The following is a 26,413-nucleotide window of genomic DNA, read 5'->3' on the forward strand; positions in this document are numbered from 1 at the left end:
AAAGGCATGGATTATCCTTGTGAGACTAAAATTTGATAGACGACGCTAATTTGGCCGAGAAACGCCACTGAGAACAAGGACCAAGGATGAATTTTCCTTGGATATCAATCCATACCGGGGCATGATCCGAAATAGAAATGGGCTCAATACTCATGTCTAAAACGGTATCCGTTCACATGGTCGACCATGTTATGGTCGACAGTCATTAGGTCGACCACTATTGGTCGACATTGACATGGTCGACATGGACACCTGGTCGACACATGAAAGGTCGACACATGAAAGGTCGACACATGAAAGGTCGACACATGAAAGGTCGACACAATTTTTTTAACGGCACCAAAAAAGTTAAAAAACTCATGTCGACCTTTTCATATGTCGACCTTTCATGTGTCGACCATGTGTCCATGTCGACCATGTCAATGTCGACCAATAGTGGTCGACCTAATGACTGTCGACCATAACATGGTCGACCATTCATACCGGAACCGTCTAAAACCATGGGAGATAATGAATTAGATAATTACATAAATAAAAAAGTATAATCTAGTTGATGCATCAGGAGTAGCCAGGTCTGGTGCAAGGTCTCTCTGCACCCTAGGCAAAACTTCAGCCTAGGCCCAATAACCTGCAAACCCCTGCAACATTTTTTGACTTTGTCACAATATACTTTCACTTTAAAAGTCCACGAGTGCCATCTATTCTTTATATACTGTATAATACCATATATTGGGTTTGGTGGGAATATTTAATTGGGATTGGGTACGGGATGCCACCAGTCAGAATACCGCCAGCGGCATCCCGACCGATATAATACTGACATTTTGAATTATATTTATGAACCTTACCCCAACCCATCGTCCCTGCAGCCTAACCTAACCCTCCCCGGCATAATAACATTCGGGATGCCAGCTGCTGGGAATCCGGTGTCAGCATTCTGAACACTGGGATGCAACTACATCCCTTTAATTGAATGTGTATACATACATATATACACACAGACTAACATATATTTGTATGCTCCTTATTGTGTTCCATCCCCATCTGTAAGTTCATTACTGACCCGCATACAGAGACAGCCTTCAGTTTTTTGCTGGGTGAATTCAGTGGTGCCCTCCAGTGGTCGGCGCCCCTAGGCAGTTGCCTAAAGTTGCCTAATGGTAGGGCCGGCCCCGTGAGTAGCGGAGCAATAAGAATAATCTAAATCAACCGGATGCCGCACCCTCCAAACATCCATTAAGTTCAGCTGAACTGCCAGATAATTCAGCCCAATTTTAGGTTGCTTAGGGGTAGTACAAGAAAGGGATTTTCTGTCTAGAGTGTTAGAGGCTACCAAGTTAAAATCCCCCCTAGTTGAGCACTAGTTGAGTGTCGATAAAAGGGAACAATTTAGTAATCAAGCTTAAAAGGACCATTTTATCGTAGTGGCTAGGATCATAAACGTTACATAAGGTATACCTCGTCCCATCTAAGGTGACATCTGCAATAATATAGTGGCCATGTTAATCAGTAACCAATGAATGAACAGTGTACGAAATACCTTTGTGAATTAATATAGCTACGCCCCTGGCTTTAGAGGAATAGGAGCAGGAGGCCGGTACTCGCTGGTGCAACATATTTAATTTATCATGTTTGGGAGGAGATAAGTGGGTTTCCTGAAGATAAGTGATGTCTGCTTTTATTTTGTTTAAATACAGTATGTCAAGATTCGCCGACTTTTAATCGGGGAGTGTATACCCCTAACGTTCCAAGTACAAAATCTAAGATGCGAGGCCATAAGTTACAGAGAGCAATAAGCTACAGACATTTGCTGTCTTGATCTTAGTAACATCAAGAAAGGAGGTTATAGATCCAGATGCGCATGTGGAGTCAGGCAATTTAAAATACATAATAAACATTGCGATAAAAATAATAAAACACTGAAGTAAATTCAATAGCAGTAGAATACATAAAATATAAAATCCAAAAAAAATATGTGAGTGACATTAAATTACAAATAAGCAGAAATGGCAGTCACCGCCAAATATAGAAATTAACAGAAAATTGTAGTCAACTGGACTGAAGGCAATACATAAATCAGAGAGAACAAACCTCAGCTATCATAATACCTCGATAAATCAACCCCCAGTATCAGCGAAAATCAAACGAACCTGAGGCCTTGTAGTCGAAGTAATAATCAAGAAGTAAAATAACAAAACACCATCTATAACAAATAAAATGGAAATATCAACAGTCTGAGTTATCATGCAAGCATTGCAATACGACCTGAGAGTAGTATCAGAGAGATCCAGAACATGGACAGTGGGGTCGGACAGACCGATTCAAAAGAGTTCATGTCCTGTTCGGAATCCTGTAGAAATGACTGAGCGTCTGACACATTTGTGAAGTCCTTGACCCCCTGCTGAGTGAAGATGCGTAGCCTCGCCGGATAGAGGAACGCAAAATTAACGCCCCTCTTCACCAGCTGTGTACAGATAGGAGACAAATCCCTGCCGGCTCTGGAAACTTCCGCTGAATAGTCTTGGAAGATATGAAGGCGTTGACCATCCCAGTGTAAAGGACCCTTTTTCTTCACAGATAGGTTCTTTATGACGGAAGTTCAGACATTTGAATATAACAGCCCTAGGTCTAGAGTTGTGAGAGTAACAATAAGGCCCCAAGCGATGGGCTCGCTCAATCTCTAAAGCAGACAATTCCGAGGTTATACCCAATAATTCCAGGAGATTGTATACAAGGAATTTAGTACGATCTGGGCCCCTAACAGATTCTTTGAGACAGATGATGCGCAAGTTATTCCGCCTGGACCTGTTTTCAAAGTCATTGGCTTTAGTTAATAAGGCGGCTTGAGTAGATGAGAGGCTGGCCACTTGTTGCTTTAAGTTGGAGATTTCGTGAAAATTCAAGCCAATTTTATTTTCATTTTCAGAGACTTGGCGCGAGACCGAGGACAGACGCGAGTTAAGATCAGCAACAGCTCCCTTAAATTTGTCCGCTTGCTTTTGTAGGAAGGGCTCAAGAGTTTCCCTAATAGCCCGGACAATTTCATCATAGGACAACGAAGATGGTGTAGGCCTTATAGAGGAGGTATGTTCGTGATCATCGCCAACATCTGAGGACACCACCTTTCTTACCTCCACTCCTGGTCCGTTGAATTTTAGGAGTAGTCTGGGCCACAAATTTATCCATTGCAGAGACAAATATGATTCCTCATATAAATCAAAAGGTGAGTCCAGTTAAGATAAAGCGTGGGTGACTGCAACCACTACGGCATGAGAAGAAAAAAATCACATCATATAGTAGGAAAAACTGCTCAAAAAGGAAACAGGTGATAGTGCCGCTTAGTGGTAAAAATAAAAAACAAAAATTTGTTTGGAAAAGTCACTGGAAGATATGCCACGTGAATGGTATAAAGATGAAAGCAATATACGGAAGCCGAATTAGAGTTATTCCATCCAGGTGCTGCAGTACAAGGCGGGGCCTGACCAGCAGAGACCCGCCAGGTATTAACAACAGAGTAGATGGCCCCAGTGGGTTATCATACAATTATAGCGGTGATGTAACAGACTTTATCCACAGGCCGGGGACAGGTGATGGTAAAACATGTGGCACAGTTGTTCAACAGGAGCACAATGGAGCATAGGCAGCCTGATACACTAGAGCAGGCCTGGCCAACCTGTGGCTCTCCAGATGTTGTGAAACTACACAACCCAGCATGCCCTGCCACAGTTTTAGCCTTCCCTAATAGCAAAACTGTAGCAAAGCATGATGGGACTTGTAGTTTTACAACAGCTGGAGAGCCACAGGTTGGCCAGGCCTGCACTAGAGTATAACTGGAGGGAGAGTCATACAAAACGTAAAGTTCCCCGTTCACTTGTCCGTATAGGGTACATGTAAAGCAGTGTATAAGAATACAAGTGCAGGTCCTGTACTGTTGGGCACAAAGCAGTGTGCTGATGCAGGCAAGATATCACATAAAATGGCTACCTCAGCTGAAGCAGTGAGACTGGGGCTGCAGCAGCGTTACTGCCACCCAGTCCTCAAGGGTATTCCTATGTGGCCCCCAGCAAGGAGGTTCAGCGCCAATAGCAGGTGGTCTGTAAGAGAGGGGGAGCCTCTCCGTGACGGGTGCCGCGAGTGACGGAGCTTGCGGCCCGGCTTCAGCCACCTAATTGAGGCCGCAGCTCCAGAGGTGCGGGAAGGCCCTACCCGCAAATAGCTTATCGGATAGATGCCCGACCGCGGCGTCTGATGCACGGTGGCGGGTGCAGGGAGCAGCCGGGAGGTAGGGAGAGAGCTCCTATAATAGATGACCAGCTGAGGAGCTCTATGCAGACATGTCTGCTCCAGTGTGTGTCCAAGCCACCCCCCCCCCTGTAGGTGAAAAGTTTAACCTGAATTCTGTTTGGGATAGGGAGCAGGTGGAGGGACCGGCAGGAAAAGGAGGCAGAAGCTATATGAAAAGTTCAATCTACGGTCTTCTCTTCCAACCAAATGACCCCCCCTCCCCGTTATAATGGCGTCTCCTTCAGCTCACATGTCCTCGAAGTTATGTATCAGAAACATTTTAGTTGCCAAGCGGGCTGAATGCCCTCTCTCTCACCGCATTGACCAATCAGCATGCCACATACATTACATGTGCAAATGTAAGTGCACTTTACATCCTACACCCCCTACAGTACCTACACTATCATACCGCTTCCTATATAAATCAGTATATTAGTCATAGACTACCCTGGAACAGTGGTTAATAGAGCATGCTGGTACTTCTAGTCCCACACTGGTTGGCTTAGCCATTTTACTCATTAGAACATGCAGTAGTCACAGCATGTTCCATCCCAGCATCACGCAGCGCATGGACTCTGCTTTACGGCCTTATACTTTCTAAGCGCACTGTATATTGGCCACATCAATCTCTGTGAGCTCATCGCCTTGAGTAGTCAGTGACATACAGGAATTTGAATAAAAATATACATTACAGTAACCTAATGGCTAGCATTATCTATTAACATCAATTATTCAAGGACAGCAGTTTTTGAAATAGGATTTCATCATAACCAAAGGAAGTTTGATCAATATTTAACTTAGTTTGGACAAACGTGTAGCACTCAGCCTATTGATTGCTTCCTGGGACGTGGAATGTTTGCTGGCAGTGTCCAGGGGATGAGTGTTTAGATATTGGGGGGAGGGGTGGTAGGACTGGACATATGGAAGCAGTGAGATGTGAACACATTGCACACACATTGCACTTCCTGGACAGAGAGTTATCGATCTGTTGACCCTCTCGCTGGCCACTATATATATTATCTATCTGGAGTTCTTATAGAAGAGAATCGGAGTAGGGCAGTTTATCAGCCCACTGCTGGCAGAGCAACACTCAACCCCGTCTCTCACACCACTATCTACAGCAGTGGTTCCCAAACGTTCCTCAATCGCGGTACCATAGGGTATCAGCATATTCTTTCAGGGCACTCCTAGGCCATCATTTTCTTATTGCGAAAATCAGCAAAAATTATTAAATTAAACATATCACTCAAACAAGGCAAAACAATATGGAGTATGTAAATTTGTGAGGAAATGACCCTTATTTTAAATTCTGGCTAAATGCCAAAAGTTCATAACACTGTAATAGTGGAAATTAAAGCGACAGTTATCAAAAGACAAGGCAATTCTAATGCTGTAAAACTGGGCTGGTATCGGGATCCTGATGGCTGGGATGTCAGCTGTCAATATACCATCAGCAACATCTCAATGTTTAAAATAATGGCATACACTAAGTAACTACGCTAACCCTGACCCCTAACCCCCCTTTCCTGCAGCCTAAATGTACCCCCGCCCCCCAGTGGTGCCTAACCCAAACCTTCCCTCCCCGCAGCCTAAACCGAACCCTCCCTTCCCGCAACCTAACCCGCCCCGGGGGGTGCATAACCCTAACCCGCCCCGGGGGTGCATAACCCTAACCCTCCCTCCCTGCAGCTTAACCCTAACCTCTCACCCTCCTACCTTCCCTAAATTCCAGTGTTGGTACCAGTGCTTAGGGATATCCCCAGTACACCTTTTCTATTGGCTTGTTGCATTTTCTTGGTGGTCCTGACAAATACGCTGAGGCTAAACTACCGGGCAGCTGAGCATTATGGGAGAAATCGTTCAGAAAAACTGTTTTACCCTATCTGCAGACGCATATTCTGCCCTCTTACTCCTGGTCTTTGGTTTCAACCCACACTGCTCCCAGTCTGTGTAAAATAAATACCAATTCAGCTTCATTGGGGATCGGTGTTAAATGTCTGAAGCATGCACATAAAAACAACAGGATGTGTAAGGTGAGAGTTGCGCTGTCCATACTGTGTATCTCAGCTTGTGTGGCCGTCCGAACAAACCCAGGACCCACACTGGTTACCAAACCAAACAAGGACTTGATACTTACTACAAATCGACTATTTACTTTTTCTAAAATCTGTTTTTCATTTAATGCCATTGATTCTCCTTTCCTCTTTTTTATCCTCTTCTTTTCCAGCTTTTTGCAGGCGTACATTTTCCCGGTGGCTCGTACTTGGCAGGCGCACACCTAGCAAAATAATAGAGGGAAAGTCAGGGAAACACTGATGCGACAGCGCAACAGGCACTGACCAGAGGTCACTAGATTGCCTCACCTCACCAAATCCACCTTTCCCCAACACCCGGTAATGTCGGAACGTGTTCTTAGTGACTGGCTGCCTGAAAAACAGGAGGTAAAAATATTTTTTTTTTAAAGATTTTTTATAAATGAAACATGATAGACCCATGAGCGGAGAGCGTAACTAGTAATACATTCTTCTTTGGGTGGAGCTGTAACATATGTCCCTCCCACCCCCAGTAATTTCAGACCCAAAGATGATTTGATTCCCTTTTCCAAGAGGAGAATATTCACCTACAGGTAATGTTAGCTACACTCACCACTAGGGGGTATATAACCAATAGTAAAAGAGAAGCCAAAAACCTGTACATACAAAACAGTCAGCAGCTGAGAGCAGAAAAATTATGGGGAGAATTTATCAAGTCTTTGGGGTCGATTCTATTCGGCAACTAATGAATAGCGCCGGGAATTAGCTCCCGACGCTATTCAATTCAGCAACTAATTACCTGCAATTGTCATCCCCGGGGGATGAGAAGAGAAACCAGACAAAAGTGCTGCCTCGCGGCCGGCGCGAGGCTGATTCTGTCGGGAATCAGCCTCGCGCCGGGGAGTGAAGTCGGAGAATGCCCATTCTCCCGACAATTCAACCTGTTTTGTCGGCGAGAACGGGCCATCGCCGACGTAACTAGTTGCTGAATTGAATAGCGTCGGGAGCTAATTCCCTGCGCTATTCATTAGTTGCCGAATAGAATCGACCCCTTTGAGAGAGATAAAGTAGAGAAAATGCTCATCACAACTTCTCTTTCTGAAAATTTGACACATCTCCCCCTATGTAATAAACACAATAAAAACAAACAAACAAACTGTAAAATGTGGTTCATTCTTGCCTACTTTTGAAAACTAGAATCCCTCCTACCAACTCTAACATCTTTCTTCCCTGTATCTGGAGAGGAAGACATAGTCCTCATGCGGTCATCCCCCCAGCCACCTCCCCACTTGACCCTATTCCCTCCCGCCTTCTCCGCTTCCTCTCTTCTTCTGCCAGTTCCCATCTTGCCCATCTATTCAATCTCTCACTCTCATCAGGCACTGTCCCCTCTGCCTTCAAGCATGCACTTGTCTCCCCTATTCTTAAAAACCTTACTCTTGATCCTACCTCTCTCTCCAACTACCGACCTCTCTCTCTCCTCCCTTTTGTCTCCAAACTCCTTGAGCGTATTGTCTACAACCGCATCACTGTCTTTCTTTCCTCCCACTCACTGCTTGACCCTTTCCAGTCTGGTTTCCATCCTCTGCACTCCACTGAAACTGCCCTCACTAACGTCTGTAATGACCTCCTTGCTGCTAAATCCAAGGGCCACTACTCTCTGCTTACTCTCCTTGACCTCTCTGCTGCTTTTGACACTGTGGACCACCCTCTCCTCCTGCAAATCCTTTACTCCCTTGGTCTGCATGATACTGACTCCACCTCCGCTCCACTTCCTCTACCAGTAGGTGTCCCCCAAGGTTCTGTTCTTGGGCCTCTCCTTTTCTCTCTCTCTACACATTCTCATTAGGTGAGCTCAGTAGCTCTTTTGACTTACAATATCTACACTGATGACACTCAAATCTACCTTTCCTCCCCTGACCTCTCTCTCCCCTGCTCTCATCACTCGTATCTCCAACTCTCTCTCTCTGCTATCTCTTCCAGGATGTCCCAGCACTTTCTTAAACTTAACATGTCTAAGACTGAGCTGATCATCTTCCCTCCCTCCCGCATAACCTCACCTCCCACAATTTAATTATCCATTGATGCCACTACTATCTCCTCTAGCCCCCAAGTGCGATGTCTTGGAGTAATCCTCGATTCCTCCCTCTCCTTCAAACCACACATTCAGTACCTCTCACAAATGTGCCGTTTCAATCTCAAAAACATCTCCAGGATCAGATCCTTTCTCACCCAGGACGTTACTAAGACCCTCTTCCACTCACTGATCATCTCCAGATTGGACTACTATAATCTCCTCCTATCTGGCCTCCCTGAAAAATGCCTCTCTCTACTCCAATCTATCCTCAATGCTGCTGCCCGTCTCATCTTCCTCACCAAACGTACTACATCCACCTCCCCTCTCTTGCAGGACCTCCACTGGATACCCTTCCCATTCAGAATCCAATTCAAGCTTTACACACTCACCTACAAAGTCCTCACCCACTCTTCTCCCTCTTATATCTCTGACCTTATCTCTTTACATTCCCACCCGTCCTCTTCACTCTGCTAATGCACGCTGTCTCTCCTGCCAACTAATTACTTCCTCACACTCTTACCTACAAGATTTTGCATATGCTGCTCCCTATCTCTGGAATTCTCTACCTCTCCCCATCAGATTCTCCAAAAAACTTCAAATGGGTTCTCAAGACTCACTTCAAACCCAGCCTAATCTCATCCTAACCCTCTCTTCTACGCTCACTGTCTAACCCATCATTTGATTATGTACTATGTAATGGGCGCTGCGGATCCCTTGTGGCGCCATATAAATAAAGGATAATAATAATTAATAATAATCAGGGAGTTTACAATAGGATGTGCCGCACAACTCTGTTATACTCTGCCCAAAGGGCGTTTCTAGTTCCACAGGTTGACTTGTCTATGCGTAAACGCTTGTTGCAAGATATTTCTATATAGCATTAGTAACAATATATTTTGGAAAGTTTTGCAAGTATCTAATAATAGTGTGAATATGTGTACATGTGATAGGGGATATAGTGTGTAAGCGCCACTGGGGCACGGGCTGATGTGAACGGACAAATATTCTCTGTAAATGCTGCAGAATATGTGTGTGCTATATAAACAACTAGTAATTGTAAGCGCAACGGAATATGCTGCGCTATATAAGAAACTGCTAATAAATAAATAATAATAGTGATAAATAAATAAGTATTGATACTAACATTGCTGTCTGCAATATGGGGTTTCTTGTTTGCAATATATATTTACAGTGATATTTCTTTTCTTCTCACTCAGCACAATATACAGTACATGGTAAATGTGATGCCTATGCAATAAATTCTAAATGCAATGTGACCTTGTGTGAATTCATCACTAAACATATAAGTAAATTATGATTTTGGTGTATTACGTTATTTAACTGTAAACACTGGACGTCTGCATCTTGTAGGCACTAAATATATTTATTGGATGTGCTGTTTTCCATACCATTACAGCATTAACTATATCATTACAGACACCCGATACTCTAATAAAACAAATGTATTTATTATTATTCTTTATTTATATGGCGCCACAAGGGTTCCGCAGCGCCCAATTACAGAGTACATAAACAAATAATCAAGCAGGAAAACAGCAACTTGCAGTTGACGACAATATAGGACAAGTACAGGGTAAATAACCATAGCTACATCAGCAGATGACACTGGAATAAGTATCAGGTGGCAGAAGACTGCTGGATTTGGTGCAGTTGAAGATTATTAAAGTAAAAAAAAGGATTAGCACATGAGGGAAAAGGGCCCTACTCGTGAGAGCTTACATTCTAAAGGGGAGGAGTAGACAGACAGGGGTGACACAGACGGGGTACATAGAGAGCGTGGAACAGAGGGTTAGGATTAGATTTGGCTGGGTTTGGTAAAGAAGTGGTTCTTGAGAGCCCTCAGACACTCCACCTTTGTAGAAAGGTGAAGAGTCTGAGGGGGAGAGGTAGGGAATTCTAGAGAAATGGAGCAGCACGTGAAAAGTCTTGGAGGTAGGAGTGGGAGGACGTAATCAGTATGCAGGAGAGTCTGCAGCAGAGCAAAGAGGACGGGTGGGAGTGTAAAGGGAGATAAGGTCACATGTAGATGGGAGAGGAGTGGGTGAGGGCCTTGTGAGTGTGAGGAGCTTGAAATGGATTATGAAAGGGAAGGGGAGCCAGTGAAGGTCTTGTAAGAGAGGAGAGGTGGACGTAGTGTGTTTGGTGAGGAAACTACAGAAAGATTGCTAACAATGCTCAGCAGCAGCAGTACGCTATGGATGAGTGCACACCACCACAGATCATGTGCTGCCGTCTCTCTCCTGGGTTCCCACAAGGGGGGATTATGAGAGTCGTAAGCAGTGACTCCTGTGCAGCTGCAGCAAATCACTGTTTATGCAAAGAAAGTCCTTAGTATTAAGGGGAGAGATGGGTCTATATGACCCAGAGCATTTCAGATTTTTACCCGGTTTGGGCAAAACTTTGAGAATTGCCAAATTAAAATATAAGGGCAGATATTTATTAGTCAGAATGTGTTTGTACATATTAGTTAATGTATCCCCAATTTTTGTGGAGAGAAGCTTACCGTATTCTCCACTGAGCCCGTTAGGGTCAGGTGCCTTACCCGATTTTACACCCTGAATAATCCTCTGAACCTCAGAAATAGTAATATGAGTGGTTAGGGATTAAGCCAACTCGGAAAGCAACTGAGGCTGGACGATGGATGACCAAAAAGAGTCACTATTTTGCCTATCAGGTGCTGAAGAGGTATATAAAGCAGAATAAAAAGCTAAACTCATCAACTATTTGTTTACATGAGGAAGTATAGATTCCAGTGGGCGTACGGCATCGTTTGATGAGAACTGAAAGATGCGGACCCCTCAAAAGGTTAGCCAATAACCGGCCAATCTTATTACTACCGTATTTGTAAAATTGATATTTATTATGAAAGGTAAAACGGTCTCCCATGGCCGTCAGAATCCCAACAAAGTAAGCTTTATGTTCCAAATAAGCTTGTTTATGGGCAGGGGAGGATTTATATGTATGAAAGGATCCGGTAAGCAACTGTTGAACAGATCTAAAAAGCACTTAGAAACTTCTTACGATTATCAGCTACATAAGAAATTATATCCCCTCTAATTACGGCCTTTGAGGCCTACCAAAATAATGAAGGGTCGTCTGGAGCAGAGGTAAGGTTACCATGCTTATAGGCAGTGGCGTAAGTTCGTCCCAGTTGCCCGGAGGCAAGATAAATATTGGTGCCCCCCTATTTCCGCTATTAAGATAAATATATGCATGTATGTGTGTGTGTGTTCTGAAAAAAATTTATATACTGTATTTATACATTTAATTGTCTTTTATTTTAAATGACACATTTCTTAGCAGTCATACCCAGGATTAGAACCATGACCTGTTACACCAACAGCAGACACTTTACTGATGGAGTTATGAGAATTCTAACTATATGAAGTAGAAGTTACGTGTAATTGACAGAGAAGTATCTTCATATAGTTAAAATTCTCATATTTCCTATACAGGAGCAAACAGCTTCATCAGTAAAGTGACTGATTCCAGTGTAATAGGTTGTGGTTTCTAATCCTGGGTGTGACACTTGTAAAATGTGTATATTCAGTATAATAAAGACGGTGTGATTTGTAAGGTGCAGGGACCAGTGAGGAAGTTGGACACTGAAAAGACAGCGGCAGCTATCAATTAACTTAATTAAATGGTGTCACAGAATAGGAGGAGAGATGCCCCCTTCAGAGCAGGAGCCCGATGACTCCGTTGCCTCCCAGAGTTCTGCCTCTGCTTATAGGTTAGCCAAAATGGTTTAATCCTATTTCCAAATTTTAATGAGGAAGTTAGGTTGAGGGGGAACCTCCATTGTTTGAAAGGTCCCCTGTCAATATTCATTGCTAAAGAGGCCCATACTATTGCATGGTCAGAAAGACCTATTGGCTCTATTTGACTATCTAGAACTTTCAAAAAATATAGCCTTAGATGTCAATATATAATCTAAGCGGAATAAAGACCCATAAGAAGCCGATAAACATGTAGAGTCTCTGTCTACTGGGTGTTTAGCTCTCCACACATCAGTCAAATTGAGTTGTCGTAGGACATACGAAATACCAGTTTTTGGCGGGTGCGTGGGTTGCCTCTCTGGATGCTGTTGATCCATAGCTTGTGAAACAACACAATTAAAATCACCACAGAGGTTTAAATTATCAAACTGCAGAAGGTACAATTAAGTCAATACAGAGCGAAAAACATATCGTAATGATCAGGTGCATTAACATTACACAACACATACGGGGTCTCAAAAATTGAAGTTTCGAGGATAATAGAGGCCTTCAGGATCTATGATAGAGGAAATAACAAAGATAGGCAGATAATGCTTAACCAGTACAACCACACCCATAGATTTAGCGTTATATGGAGCAGATGCTAAGACTTTCCAGTCCAGCATATTATGCTTAGACACCTCTGAAGGGATCAGGTGTCTCATGTAGGAAGACTATATCCGAGTGCACTATATTTAAATACAATGACAACTTCTTATGTTTTATTGGGGCGTTGAACCCCCCAACATTCCAAATACCCAGCTTTGGTCGTAACATAATAATTTCTCAATCAATATACAATAGCAGAACAGACTATTTCGATTGAATGACATAGGAGTTAACATTTCCCACAATACCAAAAGAGTATAACAGGTGATTTCAACAGTACAGAAAAAGGTAAGGAGGTGGAGGAGGACATAAGGAGAGAGACAAACAGGGGAAGGACAGATATAAAAGAAAAAAGATAAACAGACTCAAGTAAGATATTGCAGTATAACAAGTGCACTGCTTCATTCTTAAATAGCGGACTTCTGGTTGGTACAGATATTTGGGGTTTATTTACTAAGCCTTGGATGGAGATAAAGCGGACAGAAATAAAGCACCACCCAATCAGCATCTAACTGCCATCTAATAGGCTGGGTTTGAAAAATGACAGTTAGGAGCTGATCGGCTAGTACTTTATTTACGTCCACTTTATCTACATCCAAGGCTAAGTAAATAGACCCCTAAGTACCATATCTATGGCCCAGCCACTCAGCTCCTATATAAACCCAGCAGAGGTGTTGAAATACAGCATATCGCAATGCGGTAAATAAAGTACAGTAAGTGATAACCATAGAGAAGCAGCACTGCAGGATCAATCGACAGTAGGAGAAACTGGAGAGGTGGGAATCCTGGACTGCTCAGAATCACGCATCTCCTGTAAATACGCCTCTGCATCCATAGCAATGGTAAAATCTTTATAAGTGTCTTTTTCATACTATCATCATTTTGGCGGGAATAGAAGAGCAAAGTTACGGACTTGTTGTATCAGGTTCTGACAGATAGGGACAAATTCTTTCCGTGCTTTAGTAACCTCAGTAAAAAAGTTCTGAAATATGAATAATTTATGACCTTCCCAAGATAAATTATGGTGCTTGCGGGATGCAGACCAGGGGCGGGATGTACTATCAGTGATCGCAGGCCATCTCCGGTCATCGCAATAATGCTAATCGTGTATGTATTAACATATGTGATTAGTATCGCAATGCGATGCCAGGGGCCCCCTGCGATCCCTGGTGGTCTGGAGGAGAGGGTGAGCGGGTGCCTCCGTCACCTCCCAGCACCGGGAGGTGACATGTGCTGGGAGTCCCTGGGTTCCTCCTCCCTGCAGCCGGAAGGAGACAAGGCTGTGATACGGAGGAGGAGGCTGGGGATCGTGGAGCCGAAGAAGCAGGCTGCCAGGACACAGGTATGTGTGTGTGTGGGGGGAGGGGGCGTGAGCGGCGGTTGCACAAAGAAGCCCATAGGCTTCTATAGGGTATTGCCATAAAAGGATGGCGATACCCTCCGCGGCGATACGTGGGCGGCTGGGTCTTAGTACATTTGAAAATGGGGGTTTTACAGCATTTTTCCCTTAGTACATCCTGACCCAGATCCGTTCCTTATTGACAATATTGAGGAACCTAAATATGATCACATGGAGGCAGTCAGGCATTTCTCTGAGGGCCCAAACAGTGTGATCTGTCCATAACTATATCTCGACATTCATCGGCTATATCCAGGACTGCAGGGAGGGTCGTATTCAGGAACTTGATAAGGTCAGGTCATTTCAGCATCTCCGGCAGTCCCATTACTCACAGGTTATAACGACGAGACCTATTTTCTAGGTAGTCGACCTTATTAAGCAAATGTAAATGGGATTTACGGAGTGTGACATAGCTTTGAGGTAATTAAGCTCTTCGAAATTGCTGCCAGACACGTTTTCAGTAGTAGAAACCCTCCGAGAGAACTGCTGCATCTGACCTTCTAAAGCGGAGAGGTTTTGCTGAAACAGATCCGCCAGCTTCTTAAACATGGGCTCCATAGCGTCTGTAATTGTCTGGACCACCTCTACGTAAGTAATAAAAGAGACAGCGGTACCAGTAGCAGAGGTGGAAGGGCTCTGGCCAGCAGTCTGTGTTTCTCCTGCTCCTGGAGTTAAGGTCACAGCCGCCATCTTGGATTCAGAAGGGTGGCAGTCAGCGAGTTGTTTATGAGCTTTCCCTGGCATCTCTGGCAAAAAAAAACCTGCTCCATATAGTTGTAGAGGTCTGGAGAGGGCAGGGGGTGTCTCTGGAGGCAAAGTAAAGGCTGTAAAACCGCGTGTAAGCCAGGGTCAGAGTGGAGCTGCAGCCAGGCACAGCTCACTGCATGGTGGGAGGATTCCGAAGTCCTGTCGGGGGAGCTCAGTATGATATCCCGGTGATCGGGATCCCGCGGTCAGGAGACTGATGCCGGGATCCCGACAGCCAGGATACCGGCAGCGAGCGCAGCATGACCCCTCGCGGGCTCGCCACACTTCAGGCCCTTCGGTCACCACAGGGTTCTATTCCCCCTCGGGTTGTGGCGTGGATCACCACCCGAGTAGGGATATACTGTCACCCAAGTTGGGTATACCGACAGCCGGGATCCCGACAGGCGGTAAACTGACTGCTTTCCCCGTAGGGGATATTTTTACCAATTTCTCGATCCAGTCTGAGCTCAATGGGGCATTATGTAAAATCAAGTTTTTATTATTTATCATCTTTTTACAAGATCTAATGATGATTAACATGTCAATGAATGTGATGAATGATTCTAGTAGATTTAATTATTAATGTTTCAGCAAAGAATATTAGCAGATTATTAATGATTAATGTGACAGTATTTTAGAAGTGTACAACGTACACACACACACACACACACACATACATACAAACATTTAAGACGAGTAAGAGATGTGGTGACTCGCTGAGTGTAGGGGGGGTGGGGGGTTGGGGGCATTTCAGTTGACAACTACAGCTAATTAGATTTATATAACCTTACTGGTGACACTAGTTGAAAGAGTTAAAATCACCCGAGTCTGTTATCTTACAGGTATGGAAATATAATCTATTAGTCAGTGGTTCCCAACCTCTGTCCTCATGGCACAGTAACAATCCATGTTTTCAGGAAATCCATGTTTAAGCACAGGTGACTACAATAGTACCTCAGTCAGTTTCATTATACTATCTGTGCACGAACATGGATATCCTTAAAACTTGAACTGTTAGGGTGCCTTGAGGACCAAGGGGCAGATGTACTCGTATTAAGCCTGGAAAAGCGATAAAACGGTGATAAGTGGAATGTGATAACGCACCAGCCAATCATTACGGGTTTGAAAAGTGACAGGAACTGATTGGCTGGTACGTTCTCACCTTCCACTTATCAATTCTTTATCACTGCTTTATCACTTCTCCAGGCTTAAGACACCTGCATCCAAGTTTGGGAAACCCTGCTTTAGTGTCTTAACACAGAATAATGCTCTCTGACCCACTGTCTCAATCTATCCTAGGTCTACATAAATATAACTATCTTCACTTATCGATATTTAGAAAACTGTATCTGATCTGATATAGCGTGCCCAATACGCAGATTTACTGGCCTCGGCTATGGATGTGAGGACATCTGAGTAACCGGAGGATGTTCTCGCAAGTGATCAGATGCTGCATCTTCGGATGCAGCAGACGATCACAGAAGCTATCAGGAGGTGTCTGCTTACACAGGACACCTCCTGCAGTGTAAGCATGTTTGCATACAGCTGCTGCGTCCAAAGATAGATAGATAGATAGATAGATAGATAGATAGATAGATAGATAGATAGATAGATAGATAGATAGTATAATTTGCATGTGCCCATTGTAAGCAGTGGACAGAGGTCAGCATGGGCAATGTGACTGGTCTGCAGCTACACAGCCCCAAACACAGAAAGCTGCAATGTCATGTGTGTTCTGACATCTGTCTATTATAGCCAGCATTGACGCTTTCTGCTACAGTAGTTCTTCTGTGGGATCGGATCAGGCGGGCTAGACTTCGATCCACCCGCACATTAATAAGTCTTGGGCGCCCATGATCTTGTCGCAGTGACTAACCACTTCATACCGGAAACATCCCACACGACCTGCCGTTATGGAGATGCTCTGACTCAGGCATCTAGCCATCACAATTTGGCCCTTGCCAGAGTCGCTCAGATCCTTACACTTGCCAAGTGTTTTGCTTCTAGAGCATAAACGTCAAGAACTGAGTGTTCACTTGCTGCCTAATAATCCCGCCCCCTGACAGGTGACACTGTAACGAGATAATCAATGTTATTCACTTCTCCAGTCAGTGGAGAAAGCCGAATGTCGCCATAAATCTGGCAGAAAGAATCCATCAAAAACAGAGAGTGACAAGGAGCAACTTGTATTCCTCACAACCTTTGATACTGGCAGCTTTGCTACAAGATCTGCTATAAAGAAGAATTGGGGCATTGTGGCTACGGACAATGCTCTAAAAGACATCTTTCCGAAACAACCGCTGATAGCCTACAGGAGGGGGCCAAATTTACGCAATATGCTCATGCGTCTGGACATATCAGTGGGTAAGGAGATGGATTACTGGCTACCTGCGAAGAAATTAGGATGCTACAGGTGTCCGAACTGTACAACTTGTAGGAGTATGCTTACAGGCAGTACCTTCCCACACCCATATGATGGTAGACGGATATCAATTCAACATCGTTTGACATGTACCTACGATTATGTCATCTATATCCTGATATGCCCCTGCTCACTAGTATATGTGGGCAAGACTATAAGATCATTCCGTGAACGGATCTCCAACCACCGTTCGAATATACGACTGGCATTAAAGACAGGAGGGTCTGACAAACCGGTTGTGCGTCACTTTGTACAACATCAGCATCAATTAACAGCTTTGCGCTATATGGTAATTGATAGAATACCACCGCTGCCCAGAGGAGGTGACCGAGCCAAGATCCTTTTACGTCGAGAGGCATACTGGATACATAGATTGGACACTGTCCAAAAGGTCTTAATGACTTGGTACATCTCAGTATCTTTCTATGATGAGCTTGCACCATGGTACATGCTATAATTGGTCCTCTAACAATAAGGTATCAATGGATTTATTATTTTTTTATTTTTTACTTTTTCATCTTAATTTTTTCATTTTATTTTTGTTTATTTAGTGTGTTCTGATCAGTGTTTTCCTTCCATATACACTATCCATATGACTTTGTATTGCTTATATACAATGAATATGATTATCTATATATTATGTTGTGTTGTAATTCCTCTAACCATATTTTTCCCCCTTATTGGCCATATTTGTCTTTGTGTCCAATCTCTGTATGATTAATTGCATGTACGAGGGTTTGGGCACACGCGATAATTCCCTGTGTTAATATGTTTATACAGGTTGAGTCTCCCTTATCCAAAATGCTTGGGACCAGAGGTATTTTGGATATGGGATTTTTCCGTATTTTGGAATAATTGCATACCATAATGAGATATCATGGTGATGGGACCTAAATCTAAGCACAGAATGCATTTGTGTTTCATATCCACCTTATACACACAGCCTGAAGGTCATTTTAGCCAATATTTTTTATAACTTTGTGCATTAAACAAAGTGTGTCTACATTCACACAATTCATTTATGTTTCATATACACCTTATACACACAGCCTGAAGGTCATTTAATACAATATTTTTAATAACTTTGTGTATTAAACAAAGTTTGTGTACATTGAGCCATCAAAAAACAAAGGTTTCACTATCTCAATCTCACTCAAAAAAGTCCGTATTTCGGAATATTCCGTATTTCGGAATATTTGGATATGGGATACTCAACCTGTATACAGTGTTGGTGGTTGCCAGGTGACAGTTTATTTCACCATGGCAACCTGACGCCAAGTAGTCAAAGTGCTGCACATTTGTTATGTTATCTGGGTCTGATGAACCGCCTCACGTGTTTGTTCTACGTGTGCGCTTCATTGGTTTCTCTGAAGTATCTGTTCTCATTGCTACGCAGTCCACGTGATTGATTCACGTGGGTGCGCTCCAACTGATGTCCCGGCTGCTTCCGCCTCCGCTGGCGTGCGTTCCACCCGCGGGAGGTGTAGACGGCTGGAATGAGTAAGTTTAACTGTGCTTATCTAATAGAAGGAATGGAGGATGCGACTTCTCTACATTATGGCATATATGGGTTTGTAATAATATACGTGTTCTCTGTATTGTTTGTTATATTGTGTGTGTGTTCCTTGCCATGTTTTCTGCCTTACACTATGACATACATTGTGTGGGCTATTTATGGGGGAACGGTTTGTGTGTCATTTGAACCTTGACAAAGGTCCAGTAAGGACTGAAACGTCGGTGATGACTTTATCCCAAGCTACAATAAAGGTCTGCTGATTTTACGATTCGTCTGGTGAGTGCATGCTATACAAGATATTATGTGTTCATGGAGAAAGGACTGTGTCTATTTTGCTCTATGAAGTTTTGAGTGTCACCCTAGCAAACTCATCATTAATTGAGAGTGCAGACAACATTTGGATTTGTGTGTATATACACACACGAACACACACAGTGTGTGTATCCACACACACGGACACACACAGAGCTCAATGTGGGGCAGGTACAGTATACGGAGCCAGGCCCTGTGACCAAATATTATCTAGGTTGAGCTATGCGTTTCATTGCAGCTTCAAGCTAAAGGCAAAACAACTCTATAAAGCAATAACTAATCAATAACACAACTACTTCTGATCAAGGTCCAGTGCGCTTTATGTGCACATATAAGCCAACATTTGCAGCCACACGAGAGACACATCGCCTCCTTGCACTATAAAAGCAATTGCACGGTGTATCCAAGTGGAACAATTTAAAGTTAAGGCCAGGCTCTTATCTAAACTCCCTGCATGCATTTATTTTATGGCGGCAATCATGCATTCTAGGGCCATAACACAAAGCACAAGGTGTGTGCGAGACGTAGCCCGGGCACAGCCACATATAATTATACCAAGGCAGAATTCTTCCAGCACACATTTATCGCTTATAACATGGCACATTACCAGCTGAAGAGACGGAGAGCAATGTACGTTGGAAGCATTTAAATTACTCCTACTTTTATTTTTTATAAAGAAAACACAACCCCTACTTAATATAATTTAATAATAATAACTACCCCTGATGGAAGAACAAGCATACAGTATATTATACTGTAGTTTAATGTAATCCATTTGTGGGCAGCATATTCCAGACAGTTTGGGCTCAATATGCCGGCACTCAGTGGGAATCTGGACAATGCCCCCCTAACCCTAGCCCTCCCTTCCCGCTGCCTAAAACAAACCCCCCACCTGCAGCACCTAACCCTAAACTTCCCTGGTGGTGCCTAAACCTAACTCCCCCCTTCCCACAGCTTAAACCTAACCCACCCCCTTACCCCTCCCCCGCAGAATAACTCTAATCCCCACTCCCAGCAGCCTAAACCTAACCTACCCTACCCCCTTCCCTGCATCTTACCTGTCCTGCCGAGCAGTGTCAGGGTTCCGGCGTCAGTATTTCGACTGCCGGGATCCCAACCGGATCCTTTTAAGACACCAGGAGAAGCTCCAATTGGCTCCTCTTCATAATTTACTGTATTACCATAGACCAGTGGTTCCCAACCATGGTCCTGAAGGCACCTCAACAGTCCAGTCCAGAACATACATGCTTAGACACAGGTGACTTAATTAGCACCTCAGTCAGTTTGATTATACCATCTGTGCACAAGCAGGGATATCCCTAAAACCTGGACTGTTGGGGTGCCCTGAGGACCGTGTCTGGAAACAGATACGTACACGTTCTGGTGCCAGGACCTTAGCAATTTCCATGCCGCAGCCAAGTAATGCTGGTGCGCCAGGAGCTAAGTTTCTAGTCCCCAACTGTACGTGCACACAGTCCTGCAGCCCAGAGACAATGGAGGATATGTACTAAGCAGTGATAAAAGTGGAGAAGTGAGCCAGTGTAGAAGTTGCCCATGGCAACCAATCAGCATTGTCATAACATTTATAATTTGCATACTATAAAAGTATACAGAGCTGCAGATTGGTTGCCATAGGCAACTTCTTTACTGGCTCACTTCTCCACTTTTCTTTTATCACTGCTTAGTACATCCCCTCCATGTCTTGGCTGCAGCAGCCTTTTGAACACAGCCCACCCCACCCCCCAACCATCCTGCAGTGAGAACAGCCTTTCCAGTCTACTGGCTGCAGGTAAAGTGGAGAAATAAAGATTTTCCATAGTGATCCTATTTAAAAGTATTTAAAAGTGCACTTACCTCTCAAGCCATTTCCACTGTAAGAAGCGAGAGAAGTACATGCTTGCCTGGAAGCTTTCAAATGGTACTCCACTCAAATAATCGTGAACCACTCTGCAATATAGAGAGGCAACAGGCGTTAGCTATGGCATTTAATGGCATTATGTGCACAGGGCTTCTCAATTGCTATACAGACAGCAGGCAGGAGACAGCAGGAACCGGTCATTACATATCAGGACTGTAGTGAGGAATAGATGTCTGGATAAAAAGCAGGATTGTCAACTTTTCGACATACTACAGAGAACTAATGAGTAGAACAGTGCATTATGGGATAGTACTAGCTGCAAAACGCAAGACAAAACAAACTCCGAGCTAAATACATGAGAAACAAATCTATAGGGCCAGAGATCTCCTACATCAATAGTACGTAGGTCAATTGTATTTAGAATTCCTAAGAGGCAAAGGTACACGCTGAAAAGACACTATTGGGTGAGCTGAAGATGTTATCATAATCTATTGGTCTTCGTCACTCCTCAGGTAAAGTGTACTTGTATTAATTATTATTACTTTGGCATGAAAATATCTTGGACTGCACAAAAGCATTGGTAATGTGTTTCCATATATAATAAACATAATATAAAGCTATGTGAAAAATCTTAGAGAACAAGGGATAAAAAAAAAAAAAGTTATACAAAATGGATTTTGGTCACTAATTACTTCATTATTTTATGATCCAAAAAATAGAAGGAGAAAGCACATTATCAGGACTGCTCCGGATTCCAGATACAGTTTGAGTCTTCCATACCCAGGACGTTTTTTTCCGGATTTTTTTGGAATATCTGCATATCATAATGAGATGTACAGTATTGGGGATGGGACACAAGTCTAAACACAGAATGCATTTAGGTTTCCTTTACACCATATACACATAGGGGCCGATTCAATTGTTTTTGGCGTCTAAGAATCGAATCTAAAAACGGGACTGGTTAGACGCCCAAACAATTGTCACAATTCAATTGATATTTGGGCCCCCATACACATCGTGCATGTCGCACCCAAACAGACAGGGTTTAGCAGCGTAAAATGGCTAAAATCCTGCTTTGTGGATGCCCAAAGTGCGGACTTAACACACATTTCTTCTCGCACCTCCAGAGGCTACAAGAAGAGATGTCAGTCCCGCGGCTACTTGACATCTAAAACAGAGCAACAATTGAATTGCTCCGTTTTGCAACCCCAAGTGGTAGTCACGGGGTAATACAATTGAATCGGCCCCACAGTCTGAAAGTAATTTTATACAATATGTTTTAATACGCTTGTGCAGTAAATAAAGTCTGTGCACATTTTCACAAAGCAAAGGTTTTCAGAATATTCTGTATTTCATAAATCTGGATATGGAAAACTCAAGCTGTATTTAGATATTATAAAGAAATAAGAACAAGACTGTTCCCCACTGGTCCTAGAAACAACGTATGGGGAACTAATCAGGATGTGAGCAATAGGAAAGAATACCGATGTTCACTGAGCGGAGTGATGTTATTTTATGCTGTGCATGTATCTAGCGTCTTGGCTGTGATGAGCTATGATGTAACATGCACACACGGAGTACATATAAAAGGCATTGGGAGTTCCTGGGTGGTGAATGCCAGTTGGCTGTATAGATGCATGGAGACTGTCCCTCCTATGGACAAGTTCCGGGAGGTCCTGCGGCAGTGTCACTGAAGTGGTTGCTTACACAGACACATACTGTAGGAGATTTAAATGGTACGACTGATGACAGCGTCTAAACATACACCAGGCATTATTTCGGTGTCTTCGGATGCTAACAGTGGGCGCCTTAGTCCTTACACATTTGAAGCACAGATATACACCAGGGATGGGCTTTGCAGCCGCATTTGCATACAGACTCAGATGAGAAACTGAGAAAAGACACAGACACAGATGCTGCTGCTTCGGACTCCTAATCAGGCACTTTAAGTTAGGGAAAAAAATATTTTTATTAAAATTTTTTGGTTATAAAGGCCTTTACGAAGACATACTGTAAATAGGACCTTGAAAAAAGTCTTTATGTAGACCGATATGCTGGAATGGAGAGGGTTGTTCATCAAGCTTGTATACAGTATTTAACAATACATTAATAGTATCCTAAAATTTGATCAATTGAATCCATGTGACAAATAACCTGTAAGACTAAGGCCAAACGTAGCGGCCAAGCGTGTCCCACTGAACAGGGCGGGGGGGTTGTGTTCACACAGATCCTATTCTGCGGGATGCCGCAGAACAGAATCCGGTCAGTGACACACGGGATTTCAACAGTGCGGCAGTGCATTGAAATGTATGTGTTCACAATGAAATACCGTCGTACCGCCGCCGGATGGAGCCGGCGGGACTGCCGCACATGTGTGGGCGCCTGCATAGGCACCCATGTGCACTCTCCTTCCGGCCAAGCGGGTCCCCGCTTGGCCGCTATGTGTGGCCCTACACTGAGAGTTTATCATTCTCCTTAAAACAAACAATTAAGATGTTTAAACATATAAATACTAATCAGCTCTTCGCAGCTTCACCTATAAGGTGTCTTAGTAAATGCCTAAGTGCTTGCACAGGCTAGCTCGCTAATGTAGCAGAGGTAGGTAAGGGACTCAAAAGACCTTGTAAGCTACTAAAAAAAAAATGTAGCTTTGGACACAGAAAAGTATAGTTACGCCCTTTTGTGGGACCCGGGATTCTAGTAGTTATGGCTGACCAGACAGAACAAACAGACATCAAAGTTGTCTTATGGGGCGCTGTCACGGCAACCGAACGGTTCACAATTACAGCCATGTTGTGTGGTGTCAGTCAACCTGACCACCACGGTGACGTCATCGCTGAGCCGCACTCTCACAATCGGTGCTCGGGGTAGAACAGCATTAACCACCACTTAAAAAAGAACACATCCATATAGATTTTATGATAAAACAGATGGATAGGATTCTTATTGATTTGTCTTACAGCCATATATCCTATACAGGGAGGAACAGCATCACGCTGACAGCGTGTATTTATTCAAATAAAATAATAATAACAATAGAATAAATAAGGTTTTAGGTAATGTCCATATATGTCAAAGCAACCAAATACTTTTGACATATGCTTTTCCAGAGAAACGAGCAGCGAAACATGTGTTGGTTCAGAGAATAACATTATAAATTAAATGTTGCGATTCGTACGCAGAATACATGGCCTTTCTGCGTGACTGAGTTGCTGGGAAGGTCGATTATGGGAGGATCTGCGAGCATTGCTGCGTGTTTGTACGCAGATGGTGACACTTGCAAGGCCACTAGTGGGCATCTCATTGCATTTCCAGGTGCTGGCAGCATTAGCATATTTTCATACATCTGCTGTGTGCAGGAAAGCAGCTGCGAATGCATTAGCGACCATCTCTAAATCATACCTATAGATCAGTAGCATGCAGGGCCGTTACCAGGGTGGTGCGATATGTGGTACCACAAGGGAGAGGGCGCTGTTCGGTGGCACCTGTCAATTTACAGTTGAATTATTTAATCACTTGTAGCTTCCCTCCTTTTGGATACCTGGCATCTTCTAGCCTCCCATCCTCCCTGGCCAACTCACCCACACATCTACCTTTTTTTAAAGAACCTATTTCAAATACCGTCACAGCTGGGATTAGAACCCATGTCGTATTACATTGTAGTCAGACACTTTACTCATGGAGCTTGAAAACCAATGCAGCTGAGCAGATATATTAAGTGTGAAGCTGCAGGGGATTGGATGTGTGGCTGCACACTACATAGATCTGTTCAGGTGCAATGGTTTTCAACTCACAATTACAAGTAGCCTCATTTAGTTAGAATTTGTAGGTTTCTTTGCAGGAGTAATTAGCTCCACGAGTAAGGTTTCTGACTATAATGTAAAGTGTCATGGGTACGAGTCCAGGGTATGACAGTATTTAAAATGTGTGCCTTAAATAAAGGAAGACTTTAATAAAGGTGCCTACGAAAGTGACAGGTCCAGATCATGGCTGTTAAGAATGATATAAAATAAAAAAATAAGATTTTACTCACCGGTAAATCTATTTCTCGAAGTCCGTAGTGGATGCTGGGGACTCCGTAAGGACCATGGGTAATAGACGGCTCAGCAGGAGACTGGGCACATCTAAAGAAAGATTTAGGACTATCTGGTGTGCACTGGCTCCTCCCCCTATGACCCTCCTCCAAGCCTCAGTTAGGAACTGTGCCCGGAAGAGCTGACACAATAAGGAAGGATTTTGAATCCCGGGTAAGACTCATACCAGCCACACCAATCACACCATATAACACGTGATAGGAACCCCGGTTAACAGTATGATAACAATTGGAGCCTCTGAAGAGATGGCTCACAACAAAACCCGATTTTTGTAACAATAACTATGTACAAGTATTGCAGACAATCCGCACTTGGGATGGGCGCCCAGCATCCACTACGGACTACGAGAAATAGATTTACCGGTGAGTAAAATCTTATTTTCTCTGACGTCCTAGTGGATGCTGGGGACTCCGTAAGGACCATGGGGATTATACCAAAGCTCCCAAACGGGCGGGAGAGTGCGGATGACTCTGCAGCACCGAATGAGAGAACTCCAGGTCCTCCTCAGCCAGGGAATCAAATTTGTAGAATTTAGCAAACGTGTTTGCCCCTGACCAAGTAGCTGCTCGGCAAAGTTGTAAAGCCGAGACCCCTCGGGCAGCCGCCCAAGATGAGCCCACCTTCCTTGTGGAATGGGCTTTTATTGATTTAGGCTGCGGTAATCCTACCGCAGAATGCGCCAGCTGAATAGTGCTACAAATCCAGCGCGCAATAGACTGCTTAGAAGCAGGAGCACCCAGCTTGTTGGGTGCATACAGGATAAACAGCGAGTCAGTTTTTCTGACTCCAGCCGTCCTGGAAACATAAATTTTCAGGGCCCTGACTACGTCCAGCAACTTGGAATCCTCCAAGTCCCTAGTAGCCGCAGGCACCACAATAGGTTGGTTCAAGTGAAAAGCTGAGACCACCTTCGGGAGAAACTGAGGACGAGTCCTCAATTCTGCCCTATCCATCTGGAAAATCAGATAAGGGCTTTTTCAAGACAAAGCCGCCAAATCTGAAACCCGCCTGGCCGAAGCCAGGGCCAACAGTATGACCACTTTCCACGTGAGATATTTTAATTCCACAGTCTTAAGTGGTTCGAACCAATGTGATTTCAGGAATGCCAAAACCACATTGAGATCCCAAGGTGCCACTGGGGGCACAAAAGGAGGCTGAATATGCAGAACTCCTTTGACAAAAGTCTGAACTTCAGGCAGTGAAGCCAGTTCTTTCTGGAATAAAATCGACAGAGCCGAAATCTGGACCCTGATGGACCCCAATTTGAGGCCCAACGTCACCCC

The 26,413-nt window shown here is 43.8% G+C and overlaps 1 protein-coding gene across 4 annotated transcripts in view; it reads right to left on the bottom strand.

Annotated features, from left to right (window-relative positions):
* The window catches only part of GRK4 (G protein-coupled receptor kinase 4), a 402,980-nt gene that overhangs the window by 53,570 nt on the left and 322,997 nt on the right, over positions 1-26,413 (bottom strand). For all 4 annotated transcript variants that reach the window (XM_063924349.1, XM_063924369.1, XM_063924340.1 and 1 more), the window contains 3 exons: positions 21,033-21,125; positions 6,648-6,711; positions 6,422-6,562 (listed from right to left, as the gene is read on the bottom strand). In XM_063924349.1, the coding sequence (XP_063780419.1) occupies positions 6,422-6,562; positions 6,648-6,711; positions 21,033-21,125 (298 nt within the window). The remainder of the gene's footprint in view (positions 1-6,421; positions 6,563-6,647; positions 6,712-21,032; positions 21,126-26,413) is intronic.

The sequence above is a fragment of the Pseudophryne corroboree genome, chromosome 1 (assembly GCF_028390025.1).
Source record: "Pseudophryne corroboree isolate aPseCor3 chromosome 1, aPseCor3.hap2, whole genome shotgun sequence".
In the NCBI taxonomy this organism is placed as follows: Eukaryota; Metazoa; Chordata; class Amphibia; order Anura; family Myobatrachidae; genus Pseudophryne; species Pseudophryne corroboree.